At 34.9% G+C, this 13589-nt stretch overlaps 1 protein-coding gene across 16 annotated transcripts in view; it reads right to left on the minus strand.

Annotated features, from left to right (window-relative positions):
- Nucleotides 1–13589, minus strand: part of ABHD18 (abhydrolase domain containing 18) — a 25089-nt gene continuing 11500 nt past the window's right edge. For 12 of the 16 annotated variants that reach the window (XM_072861082.1, XM_072861086.1, XM_072861088.1 and 9 more), the window contains 7 exons: nt 13095–13120; nt 10668–10806; nt 8582–8671; nt 7765–7866; nt 6079–6457; nt 3800–3962; nt 1–2768 (listed from right to left, as the gene is read on the minus strand). In XM_072861082.1, coding sequence (XP_072717183.1) covers nt 2717–2768; nt 3800–3962; nt 6079–6457; nt 7765–7866; nt 8582–8671; nt 10668–10806; nt 13095–13120 — 951 coding nt within the window. In that variant the 3' untranslated portion in view covers nt 1–2716. Of the gene's footprint in view, nt 2769–3799; nt 3994–6078; nt 6458–7764; nt 7867–8581; nt 8672–10667; nt 10812–11220; nt 11310–13094; nt 13157–13589 lie in introns of those variants that run through there. The other 4 variants (XM_072861089.1, XM_072861097.1, XM_072861096.1 and 1 more) reach the window with 4 other exon arrangements.

The raw sequence follows: 13589 nt of genomic DNA on the forward strand, positions 1-13589 counted from the left end.
AAAACCAAAAAATTATCAAGGCCAGTTTTACAATAAATTTAAGACATACAGAATGGCTTACCTGCTATTTGGATTTAGTGCAGGAACCTTATTCCAATATTTTTCTCATGCAATTGCTGGATTAAAATCACATTCTCATTTAACATCAAAATGGATTATTAATAATGCTTTCTTAGGGTTTAACCTTAAAATCTGGTTTAAAAAGTTGATTTTCCAAAGGTTAAAAACATTTACACAGCAAGATTCTCCCCTTCACAGACCAGCTAATAGCTTCCTGTGTCTGATAACTGGCAGAAATAGACCACAGAGCTCATTTTTCCTTTTTGCTATTCTAACCTGAGAAATTTTTTAAATGCTTCTTACTGGGCTTTCACATTTGGCAACATTACTTCAGTTACATAGCAAAGCGTGATTTCTCATTCTTGTCAGAGACCAGTCTTTCACTGCTTCTCTCAAAAGACACTCTCTCAAACAGGAGTTACATGAGCATGAATCTGCTTCTGTGAATGGTACGCCTTTTTGGCAAGTTAAACTTTGTTAGTAATACCATCAGAACACTAACCTCAGGATGTCAAGTTCCCATCAGCTGTGTAATTCCTAGTATTGTGCGCTTTGAAAATATTTACTTTGTCATGTTGTACTTTGTAGCCTAGAGAAGCTGATTTTTTTTTTTGTGCTTACTCCCCACCTTACAAACTCTGTCTTTTCTCTCTTCCATTTATTCAAGCCCTTTCCCTTGCCACCAGTTATCTCCCTTTCTCATAGCTGCAACGGAAACAGGACATAAAGCACACAAATACATTTAAAATGTGACATCTAAAAACGTTGGTGAAGAGCAGACAACGGTCTTATAAAACACTCTTAGTTGATGAATAAGCTTGTAAAACATAAACCCCATAAATCTTTTCGTATAGTATTCAAGCCTTCAATTATAAATTTGTAAGCTTATATTTTATTTCAAACCTTCCAACATCCAGTGTTTTACTGTATTTAAATGTGCTAGTCACTTCACACTTGCTCCCGATATATATAAAACCAACACTGTCTAAAATGATGAAAAAACACTTGAAACAAGCAATTTAACTTCCAACAGAATATAACTTCTTTTGCATTTTCAGTAAATTTGTATGATAAATAATTTGGGTTATTACAAATTGTTGCACTTCAGTTTTACATAAACTTATCTGATTTTCAAGTGAACCATGATTTCTTCCCAGTTACTAGTCCTGTCTGCCAGACTAAAATTCAAGAGAATTATTTATATAAACTGAGCTTTGTTTGCTTCATACTCTGCCTATTAAAAACCATTACGCTAACCACGGAGACCAATGAAGTGCTTGATTTGAAAGGTCTAGAAATCACATATCCGGAGAAATGGCTGGATTTTTCTGTTTGTTTCTGTGTAACTCTGGTCATTACTGTACTAAAATTAATATTGAAGTGTTTCAGTTGTCAACTTCTCTGCAAACTAGCTTTAGAAGAATGTTACAGGAGTTTACCACAAAATAAGATGTAGACAGATACCATATACAGCTGATGCATGACAACCTTCTATTCTATTGTAATTTGTTGGCATTTTTGATCCCAAAAGAGGAAACAACAGACTTTGGATTTTCTTAAATGCATTCATAATCCTAATTTTTTAATTTTCCATTCAAGTAAAAAAAGTGTTGAAAAATAAGGAGATAACCTGTGTTGATAACCCTTAGTCTCACATACATTTTTACTATTATACAGTGAAACTGTATTTTGCATATCAGCGCTGAGTGCACTTTAAAAAGGACCTCTGTTGAAATATTTCCAACAGGTCTTTATAGCACCATATAATCTGCTGTTGATTTAACTGCTTAGAATCAGACTCTTTGTGCCACTGCTTCTAAAGAAAAATTATTATGTTTTTATTTCCTCTAGCATTCTAAAAAAAAATACCTGGCAGAAAAAGTTTATATTATCCAACTGAACGCATGCAAACAATTAATTACTAGACATTCTGTTTTCACTTATTCCATTTTTGTGAAATTGATCAATGAATTGCTACATGATTCTTCTGGAATGGCACGGTTTAATTCAGTGGCAGAAAAATCTCATGGATGCATTGAATGAAAATGTATGTCTCTCACTCTTCATTGAATTTTGAAAAGTCTCTTTTTGCAAGATTTGATGCTGCCCCTTCTATTATATAGCTCATTTTCAATTCATAATAGAGAAAAATCAGCAACAAACACAAGGGTCGACTGCTGGCAAAGCCACAGTACAACACAATAGGAATAGCAAGGGGATGAGGAAGCAAGAGGAAACCAAGGTACCTGGAACAAGCTAGAAATACACTAAAAACAAGAGAGCATCTTAGCCCTACAGCAAATTTTACATCCTTTCAATACTTAGATTGGTCTATTTTCAACTGATACACAATTCAGAATTTATTCAGAATTAAAGGAATACACAATGTGATTAAACATGAAGTACATGAACCATTCATGCACTAACAAATGCTGCACCATTGTTTTTTCACAGGTAAAGCTGAAGCAAGTGTGTCAGAATGGCATTTGGTTGAAATGAAAGTAATGCTGGTACTTTACCACTTTCGATAATTATTACCTACAACAGTCAAAGTCAGTGACCATCTACTCAACGTTGCAAGAGGCTTGTTTTCCAAATATGAGTTCCAGTAAGCAGAAGTACAAATGAGATCAGTCTGAATACATTATGAAGATTTTTAAACTGTGTATTTCTGAAGAAAGCGGTCAAATGCGTCGTAAATCGCTTGTCTAAAACGAGGAAAAAAGAAGATCATTTGTATAATTTGGGAAAGGGCAGATATAAGTGGCGTATTTCCATATATTTACAAATACATTTACAAAGCTATCATCACAATTTCAAAACAGCATTCAATAAAAATGTGATATTAGGTAGTCTTTTCTCCTTCACTTATTTCTGGGATCTCTCACTTCTATCCAGTAATATATTTATGTTTCAGGAATAAGTGGAACTGTTTCCCAACTTTAAGATGAGTGCAAATGTCAATGGATTAGGAGTTTTCTACTCAAACATGTCAGGAAATGGGCCAGACACACATGCATAATTTATAATTTTTGAGCATCTGTCATAAAATAAGGCTGAAGTTTTAAATAACAATAAGCTAGTGGTTAGCATACCTTGACCCGCTATATTGCTATTCCTTTTTGTTGTTGCTTAGACTTCCTAAATGGGACTACAGTCTTACTAATTCCTTATATTTTAAAATAAACAGCACAAGTATTTAACTTTTTAAAACTAAGGAACTGCATTTATATAACTGATTTATATAACTGTCTTCAGAAAGTCAAGGCCTCGTATTACAAAGGCAAGAATTCATGCAAGTACTACTCATTTGCAGTCAAGCTTATATTCTAGTTCTCATCTTCAGTTGTATGGTTTTTCTAATTCTCAGAAGACAACATTTGCAAAAAGACAACAGTTGCACAATACAACATAAGCGGTCACTGCTTAAAAAATATTTTCTAGTGTCCAGTGAACAAACTAACTAAAAGCTTTTACAGGAAAACAAGAGTGAGAAGGATTGTTCTCTTGCCATTGGCTTACTGAACGATCCCAGCTATACTGCACCTCATTTTTGCTCATAAAATGGAAATGCTGACATTCTCTCTACATTATTGCAGATCCAGTAACTTTTTCAAAGCAGTATTTGGTATTTGTTGCTTTAGAGTAATTACAGACTTGCTTTTAGAAGAAAAATTATGTGTCTCAAAATGATGGGTTTAAGCTCTCAACTATTTTTAAACTTTCCTGTTTACCTTACCTAAAGAGTCCTTGTTTGAAGAGGTAGGCACTGACATGACCTCCATCCAGATACCTAATTTCACATCCGGGCCAGATTTCTTGAAGACTGCGCACCCCAGTTCGAGGAATATACGCATCCTCCTTAGCTTGTACAACTATGATTAAACTTGGGTCAACTGGAACTGAAGAAAAACGAATCAAAATTGAATTCATCTAAGGTAAGAAATAGAAACATGTCAGCTGAGATTTCTGTTGAAAAAATGCTTTCTATTTCTAAAAAAATTAAAACTATTCTAAGCTTTAATAAAATTGTATTTTCTAAAGTCTCCAGCACAATTTATCTGGTTTTTGACATTACAGTAGCGAGGCCATCAGTAGAAAAACAAACTAATCGATACCCTTCCCTCCGTTAAAGCAGAAAACTTCACAAGTCTTTAAGGAATGATAGGAGAATTGTCTTTCCTCTTATCAACAAAACTCTATAGCATTCAGGTCAGTTCTCCGAGATCTCTTTTTTTCAGCGAAAAGAACTAGGAGACATCTGAAATTCAATAGAGTAGAAGCTTCGTATAATTTTTTTCCTCAAGGAGAGGAAAAAAAGACAACTTTTCATATGAGAGGTCAGACAAAGTGCAGTATGTGTTCACTTTCTTTTCTGTTTCCTACATGTTTTAGTTACAACATAAAAATCCCAATGTATTGTTATATATATTTATTAATCATAACCAGAATGGCACCAATTAGATTACTGACTAAGAGGAATAACACCAAAATGATGTTGAACACAGAATAGTTCTCTCTTCACAAAGAATATATGTGGTACGGTAAAGAGTGACCAGCCAAGATGTCTGACAATGGAGTGTCACAAATAATTTAGACCTTCTCCTTTCATATATACTAGATCATGTATAGAGGATACGTAACGCTAAGAGAGATTCTAGTCTTCCATTTTCTATGAAATCTGAATGTTAGGCAGATTTTCTGAAGCTCCTCTCTAGACGCACTCCAGGGATGCCCTGGCAAGGGATGCAATGTCTCCCAGAACATGAAGACACCTGGGAGACAACTGACACAAAGGACTACATCACTTTGACAAGTGCATTAGGATCACAGATCCTCTTAAGTTTCAGGAAAGGTCAATGCTTTAGCTAAGCAATACCTGCATAAGTGTCTAGATAAATAAGAATGTCTGTACTTAGAATAAAGTTTACAGGTTTTTTTCTGCCTACTGAAATAACTTTTAAATCTTTAAGGAAAGCACTTCACTGGTATTTGTCACAAAACATCCCCAGCTAACAGTGATCTGGGACATTGCCCAAGTCAAGAAATCTATGCTAGTGTAGAAATCTTTGGATTTTTTTTTTTTTTTAACATTTCCCATGGAGTACTGAATGCCAAAATTAAAAAATGAGGTGGCACAGAGGCTCAGTATCAAGAATGTTTTGACATTCAAAGACAACCCTGTCAGAAACCTGTCTGAAGTCTAAATACGTTCTAGGACATGTTGAGAGTCCTCAGTGGGTACATGCACACTTGAACCATTTTGCCTGAATGGATTGCCACAAAAACAATTCCAAGCCCCCACTCCAGCAAAACCCTTTCAATCAGCTCTGGGAAAAAATCACTTGTTTGCATTACCTGCAAGTGGGCCTGCAAGTGGTTTAAAGGGATTTGTCCTAGACGCCAAGAAACCCAGGTTCATCAGATCGAAGGCTTGCTGGGCTACAGCTCCCTCTATATGCTATGCCTGTCTTGGGAAACACTATATTCACTAGACTGCATCATCCCAGAAGGACCTCTGTGGATTTTTACTGGTCACACTGTCTAAAAGTACCATTCAAGCTTGGTTCTCAGCTATGTAGGCTACTTTCTATCTGAAGTCAGTATCAGATTTCTGCTTTTTCAGATTTGCTTGAATCTGCTTGAAAAAGCCTATTAGCAGATTAATTAGATCTAGATATTACTCACATCATGCAGATGTTTTGTTCTTTTAAATAATACAAATTTGCACTAACTCATATCTGAAAATAGCCACAGCAAGGCAGAGAAAAAATGAGCAAAGATACTGAAAGGCAAATTTTAAATTCACTTTGTCATTAGTTGGCCATTAAGAAGAAACAGAAAAACAATTAGGAAATGGAGTGGTAAATAGATGCTACTGAATAACACTCAAGATATTGTCATATTTCAGCTAAGGTGCCAGCAGGTTTACACAATGGAGAATGAAGAAAATACCTTTCCTTCCATCTTATTTTATTCAGTTTTCCAAACTGCACATTAAAACAAATAAATACATACCTGAGAAGTTAGCTACATGGGTACATTCATCCATTACTCCTTTCATGAATCTTAAGGATTCTCTCTGTAAAGTGTCACTTTTTCTTCTTTTATTGATCCTGTGTCCTTGTGGGCTGGTTAAGTTTTTATTGCTGTTGCTACTGGTTGAAAATGTTTGATTTATGCACTGCATTTTAGGAGCATCTTGTATTAAAAGTCTTTCTGATGAGGCACTTAGAGGACTTTTATTTGTGGTAAAGCTGTGAACAGCTTCTTTAGATACAGTCTTGTTTGAGGAATCAAGGTCGAACATTCTGGAAGTCACGTCCACATCCTCCAGACTGTCCACACTGTCAGGGAAGTTTTTAACAAAGTCTTGTCCCATCTTGAAAGAATCTGTCTAAACAAAGACAACAGGTCATTTATTAAGGGTTTCTCCTTTAAACCAGTTAGTTAATCTTATTTTTAAAATCAACTCAATATTAAAAAAAAAAAAAAAGAAAAAAAAAATACACAAACAGCACTGCTCACAGTACTTGTTATTTTCAGCCTGCATGTCACTCAATTAAATCCTGATCACCATAACCTCTTGATAATTTCATTCTACATTTCTGTCAGCTTAAAAAGTGCAGGAAGTACTTATATATGGTAGCTTATGATACAAATGTTTGTTTTTAATTCTATATTAAACTCTGAATTTATAACATTTAAGCTTAAATTTCTGGGCAATAAACATATGTGACCAGGTCTAATGTTAGGCTTAGCACTGAAAAATCTACTGTCTCTAAATACTAGGAAGACACAAGCTGAACATTTTGAAATGTTTCTCCTTTTCATCTGCTCCATCAGTGTTCCTGAAGTGTATTTCACTTAAAAATGGCAAGAACCTAAGTAACTATCTCCACCCCAGCCCCTCTTCTCCTGTCATAAGATATTTGAAAAGGACTGTCACAAAGCAAAGAATCTTAGGAAAAAAATTATTTATCAGAATTGGCTAGAAGACAGTGTTGCAACATATAAGCAATTCTCAAAAAGTTATCACTCCAATCTAAAAGAGCGGTGAGGCAACGAAATTGCCCTTGGGAAGAGTCTTTCAACCCTAGTCAAGAAGAAAGCAAAAAAAGCCTGCAAACAATAAATTGTATTTCGTAAGGAGCAAGAAGCTAATTACAAAAGCTCTACCTCATGTTTATCCCAACTGTCTCTGCGATAAAAGTGTAAAGCTGAGGGAGGGCTAGCATCACACACAGAAAGAGAAATCGAGACCTAGCATTCTAAACAAAATAGAAAAGTAACTTAATGTTGCTACATATTAAAAATATTCTACAGCATTGAATATTTGGAAGCAATTGCTTCAAAGGGCAATAAACACTGTTTTTATACTTACATGCCAGGCTATTGGTTTTCCAGACTATAAAGCCAGTTACTGGGAAATACTATCTACAGTTTAAATGTTTTGATTGAATTCATTTTCTGTTGCAGATTACAGTAAGTGTGGTCACAGAAAAAACTTATAGCAAGGGCTTAACACACATTATACAACAAAATAGTAGCTTCTGTTTTTCAGAAGTTTTCCTTCCAAGACTAAATTTATCAAAAGCATAAGGAAACAACAGGCAAACATGTTTTAGCTAAGAATTGGCTACTTTTACTGGAAGTAAAAAGAAGTTACATTATTAGCAAATAGGGAAAATAAACTATACTTACTCCACAGTATTCAAGCATTTGAATGATTTCTTCTTCATAAACAGTTTGCGTAAAATACTGTTTCTCTAGCTCTCTCCAGTTCACTGCCTTGCTCAACACACCCTGAGATTGTAAACACAAGTAAAACCCAGAGATCATTCTAAAATAATGATACACAGAGAAAATTGATCTGTTGCTCTCTGTGACTTGACTTTTCCAGTGAAATTCTGCCCAAGTTTCCAGATAACCCTTAGAATTATTGTAATCAAAGCATAAGCATATATTACAACATAGGACATGGAAACCCACCTCCCTTTAAAAAGTAAATAAACAAACAAAAAAAAGAAAAGGGAAAAAAAAGAAGGCAGAAAACAGTCCCCCTTAGGGTTTACACACATCTAGACTGGGCTAAACCAACAATGGGCGTCAAAGCCAGTCTATTCATTCACCTACCCCAGCAGCAGGAGTGAAATACCCCTTCATGGCAGTAGTAGCATTATCACCCAACTATTTAAGCCAGGCTTTGAGCAGAAGAAAACATGTTTTCACAGCTTGCTTCCTCACCTTCCCATATTCAGACCAGGACTCTAATAACTGTCCCACAAACCAGCCCCAGCCCCTAATTTGGTACACGACCCACTGAAGTAGCTCAAAGCTACCTTCCTTATCATGTGTTGTATATCCTGAGCAGGAAGGGTGGGTTTTGCCACTAGTCACTAATAGAGACCAAAGGGTGATGAAATGCCCTAACTGAAAAGGTGAATGTGGCCAACCGAAACCTTTTAACTTACATATCTGATTACATTCTAGTATATTAACAGAAATGTATGTTAATTACCGTAGTAAAGACTGCAGAAGCTGTTGACCAGGAAAGACACGGAATCAATGGCAATGGTTTAGGCCAGTTTGTCACTGCCAGTGAAGCCATCTAGAATCAAAGGCACTTATTACATATTTTAATATTGAATACACAATATGGTAAAAAGAACTCTCTCACCTTCAGTTTATTTGTTTATACAGTATCAAACAAATGCGCAGTGCCAAAGCAGTTAAGACTGTGGCAGTTGGATATACTTTCACCTATTTAGAAGATACAGCTTATTCTTCAGTGATTTCCCTAACAATAAACATTGCTCTGGATAGGACTAATTTCAAGGCTGAATGGGTTTTTGTTATAAGAATTCCTGATGGAATATTTATTCTGACCTTTTAGTTGTTTAAAACCATGAAAAACATCTATAAAGCCTTTTCATCAAGCTCTTGCAAGCTCATTTCAAGGCAAAATGAAGGCCATCTACGAGAAGGACTATTTAACATTCTATACTTTTTAAATTTGTACGCTGGAAACAAAATGTGGAGGAGAAGTAATTCAGCATGTTAAGTGGACTCTTTTTCTGTCCTTAAAATTTAAATTATTACTTTTACATCAGTTCTCAGAACACATTTTTGTGAATATTCAGTTTATCCCAGAAAAAAACAGAGCAAAGAAGCTCAATGTACAAAAGTTCCCTATATGATATGTTCTTGACAAGTTTTATTGCTCTAAACTGAACAACAGTGTAAACCCCTCAATACAATATACCCCATGTCTGTGCCAGATGTTCTAATAAATGGATCTATAACTGAATTATAATTCTATTTTAATTATTTTTTATTAATAAAAAGTTACAAGAACACCACATATGTTCTGATAGCCAGAAAGTCTGACTTCTTTCTTCTTAGTTCCAGCTCTCCCCATCAGTAGAATCGAATTACTGCTACCTACCTTCTGTCGTAAAACACATTCTATAAATGATCAACATCAAATATGATTTATTTCCCTGGTTCTAAATTGTACCAGAAGCCCTGTAAGTAAATCAGGACTAGCCAAAAATATATCTTCCCGGACTAAGAAAAAAAATTTCAAAGGAGTTTCCAAACTCCCTCTCTCAGATCTTGCCTCTTTCTATATCCATGCTGTATATGACTAGTGGTATAGGATACAGTACACAGTTATTCCCATAGCATTTGCACAGCATTTGAAGTCCAACTTACAAATAAGACAGGGAAGACATGTTTAACACAAAAATTGTTGTTTCAGCAGGGTGATGTTTATGTAAATCGAAGGTGCTTAGTACATTTACAATATTTAGAGTTATAAAATTGTGCTTTGGGGGAAAATTATTTTCCTTTCAGTAGACACTACCATTACCAACATTATTTACTTAGTTCCTAATAAACAGACAAGGATCAGCAAAACAGAGGTATGCTGTTTTAATAAGCTTTGTATCTATGTCTCACAGACAAATTATTATCTGTAGAGACGCAAGCAGTAATATTTTAATTGTGTATTAATCTTTCAAGCATCTTACTAATACACTGCTGTTTTAGTCTGAATATGCACACTGTGTCATACACAAAATGTTATCCATCTCACCACAGAAATTTTCTCTAATCAATATCAATGATTGGGTAGAAAAAGATGAGTTGAGAACAGAACTGACACCAAAAGTCACCTCAATTACAACATACCTACAAAGAGGAGGCGTTTCACACAATGCATTCAAACACAAAAGCTTAAGCAAGAATCAAGGAAAAGAATGAGAACTAGCAATTTATCAGTACAGACCTTCTTTCAGAAAACATTTCTTCCCCCCCTCCTTGTGGAAAAAAACCCCATAAATATTTGAGAAGCTTATATTCTTATTAAGCCTGTCAGGAGATGGCTGACAAAGGGCTTTACGATTTGTCAGTACTTATTGAGGATTATACTAATTCAGCACCACAGAACATGAGAATTGCCAACAATTTGTTTCTCATTACTCTAAATGTTTATTTTAAAGTAATTCTGAGAGGAACACTATAAAACAAATTATTTCCGTATGCTAAATGATCAAATGAGAAGTTAAAACAAAAATTACTGAACAGGAAATATAAAAGCTTACATGTCCTCCCATGGATATTCCAGTCATCCCTAGAGGTCCATAGCCTTCTCTCTCTAGCCAGTGCAAAAGAGCTGCCGATTCTAGAACAAGAGCTCCTCCCATCACAAACAGGTCCGAGACATTTTTTAAACATGACCGTCTTTTCTCCCCAGAAAAGGAAAATATAGGATTTATTTTCTAAGATTAGATTTTGACAGTTCTCATCATTCTATACATACTTTTATACAAAGCCTGATCACAATCCCAGAGAATTTTGGAGCTGAACTCTTGTTGATTCAACAGGAGAAACAGCAAGTTCAGATTCTCTGGCACTTGTACTTTTTCATCTAAATGAGGACTAGACACCTGCTAAGCTTCTAATGTAATATGACTGACAGCCTGGTCTTCTAGAAACATACATTACTAACATTAGAATCTCATTAGTAGTAATCTTCTGTCCTGTAAAGTTATAATGGATCTTTTAGAAATAGAATCAAAGCGATACAGTCCTAGGCATACACTATCTCATTTGCAGAAACAATCCTTTTTTCTTTTTTTTTTTTTTCTTATTTACCTGTTTTATATCATTGAAAAATTGCACACAACATTTGAAGAGCAATCAGTATGTCAGCTTTGGAAGCACTCATCAGTGTCACTGTAAGACTGAAATTGTAAAGTGGGAAGTTTGTCACGGTACTGAGAAATTCATGTAGGGTACTGCAAAGCATTAAAACACAGAAGAAAAAAAAAAGTAGAAAGCTATTCAGCTGAACCATCAGAGGGACTCTAAAAAGTGAAAAAAAAAAAAAAAAGTACTTTACAGAGTAATTAATACACCTCTAATTTGGGGAGGGGGACTGTGTATTTTCAGTATCACACAGTCAGGTTACAAAAGGCTACCGGCCTCTTCTGCCAGCGTACAATCACATTTGAGACACTGAAGCACAAGGACAAAGCTTACTGTGCAAGCCACAGGAGAAATGAACATAGCTGCTGCAGACCAGTATTTATAGGCTAATGTAATCCTTTCCTACAGCTTTGTTATGAGATTCCTCAGCCCTCTCCAGCTGCTATATTTATTAAACACTCTTACTAGCATATTAACTAAAACCACTGCTGCTGCTTTGAAACCTTGTATTGAAGAGTGACAATTACTGGTTGGGGTATTAGACTGAGCACTCCCCTTTCAAAGAATCCTTCTCTACATCACGCATATACTAAGCTGTCAAGCTAGACAACTGAGAGCAGAGTTAGAAATATCCTCGCCAAAATATTTAATTTATTCTTCTGCATCAGATCCTCAATAACTGGAAAAAAACCCGCCAATGGATGTATTCCAGCACACACTCTCTCCTGGCACTTTCCTATAATCGCGCACTTCTAAATGCAAGAATGAATATATACATATGTTTAAGCAGTTTTCCTATCAAAAAAGCAATTTTACAACAATCAGTTGGTAAATGCAATTCACTTTCTTTAAAAAAGTGGTTCTTATGTCAAAATAAATAAAATTTAGCATCTGCTTTGAAAAGAACCCAGAAACTATTTTTTAATTAAAATTTTCTCCTTAAAAGTAATTCTTTTAAGCTTTTGGATTTAGGAAAGCCAAATGCTGAAATCTAAATAAAATCTAGAAAATCTAAAATGCTGCAGTGTGAGACAGTGCTCCTGGTGAAGTCCTAATAAAATGGACAGGTTTAAAAATAAATCACCTTCTATGCATCTTCTACTTATGTTAAATGTCCAAGTTAGGATTAAAAAGGATTAAAACTCCAATTCATATTTGGAGTTTAAGAAATATTGGTAGAATAAACCCACAGCTTTGCCTCAGACACATATCCTGTTGAATTCTGTTTATACTCCACTGGTTTGGAAAATGTGAAAAGCAAAAAAACAGGAATGCCTAATTAGGCTTCTAAATTCACATTTAAGAAATTGACTGAGGGAGCAAGTCTTGTAAAATACTGAATATTGCATAGTTTCCACTGACTAACAAACAAGCAACACCAGATTTATTTACATGTCTGACTGTAAATCCTTAAAATACCTTGGAAAAGCAAAATCTTAGCAATTATAACAGGGAAACACACTATCTGACCAAAGATTATTCACAGTTGACTGAAATATAATTGCAGCATTTGTACAGGCACAGTTGTGAATCAGGAAAATAAACTGGTACTTGCATTCACACAACTTGCTTGCATCTCGCTCTATATTGCAAGTTCGTCTTGTGCAAACTTTCCTGATCACTGTGATCTCTTAACACAAAAAATGACAAAACAGTCTAGCAAAGGGTAGACAATTTCACATTAACAGGTTACAAGTGGTCCATGCTTGGGATTTTTTTTTCTTAATATGCTATCAAAGTTTATACTACTTTGAGCTTCTTGAGAAAAAAAAAAAGGTATTTCGAAAAGATGGTATCCATGAATGTACGGTAATACTTACAATTGATCCTTAGGTTTTCTACAGCCATGTAGAAGACTCGAGTTAAAGAAAGTAAAAGATGTCTGTACAAAAAATGGCAATTAAAACAAGAAAATAAAGTAAAATAAAATAAAATAAATTACATACATAAATAGCACAGATTAGTTAAAATTTTGAACTTAAATGCCAAATGTTTAACTGGAACTAAATGAAGTTAAATGTAGTTTGATGATGCAGTTTGCAACATCAGATTTTGTCAGGTATATGGTACAAAAAAAGTGTAACCAGAGATCCTATTTAATAAAACAGAGTAACAGTGTTCTAGAAGTTACTGATGAGTTGATGACAGGACAGAACTTCACTTCTTTTTAAAAACCAAATCTTAAATGGTAGCAGTAAGTTTCTCAAAAGTACCTGAGGTACCAAAGGGTTGCATTTGAGAAGGGAAGGCAGGAGAGGCAACTTTCTAATTCAAATATTAATACATTCAGAAGTCACACAGTATGACGTAGAATG

The sequence above is a fragment of the Ciconia boyciana genome, chromosome 5 (assembly GCF_034638445.1).
Source record: "Ciconia boyciana chromosome 5, ASM3463844v1, whole genome shotgun sequence".
NCBI lineage: Eukaryota > Metazoa > Chordata > Aves > Ciconiiformes > Ciconiidae > Ciconia > Ciconia boyciana.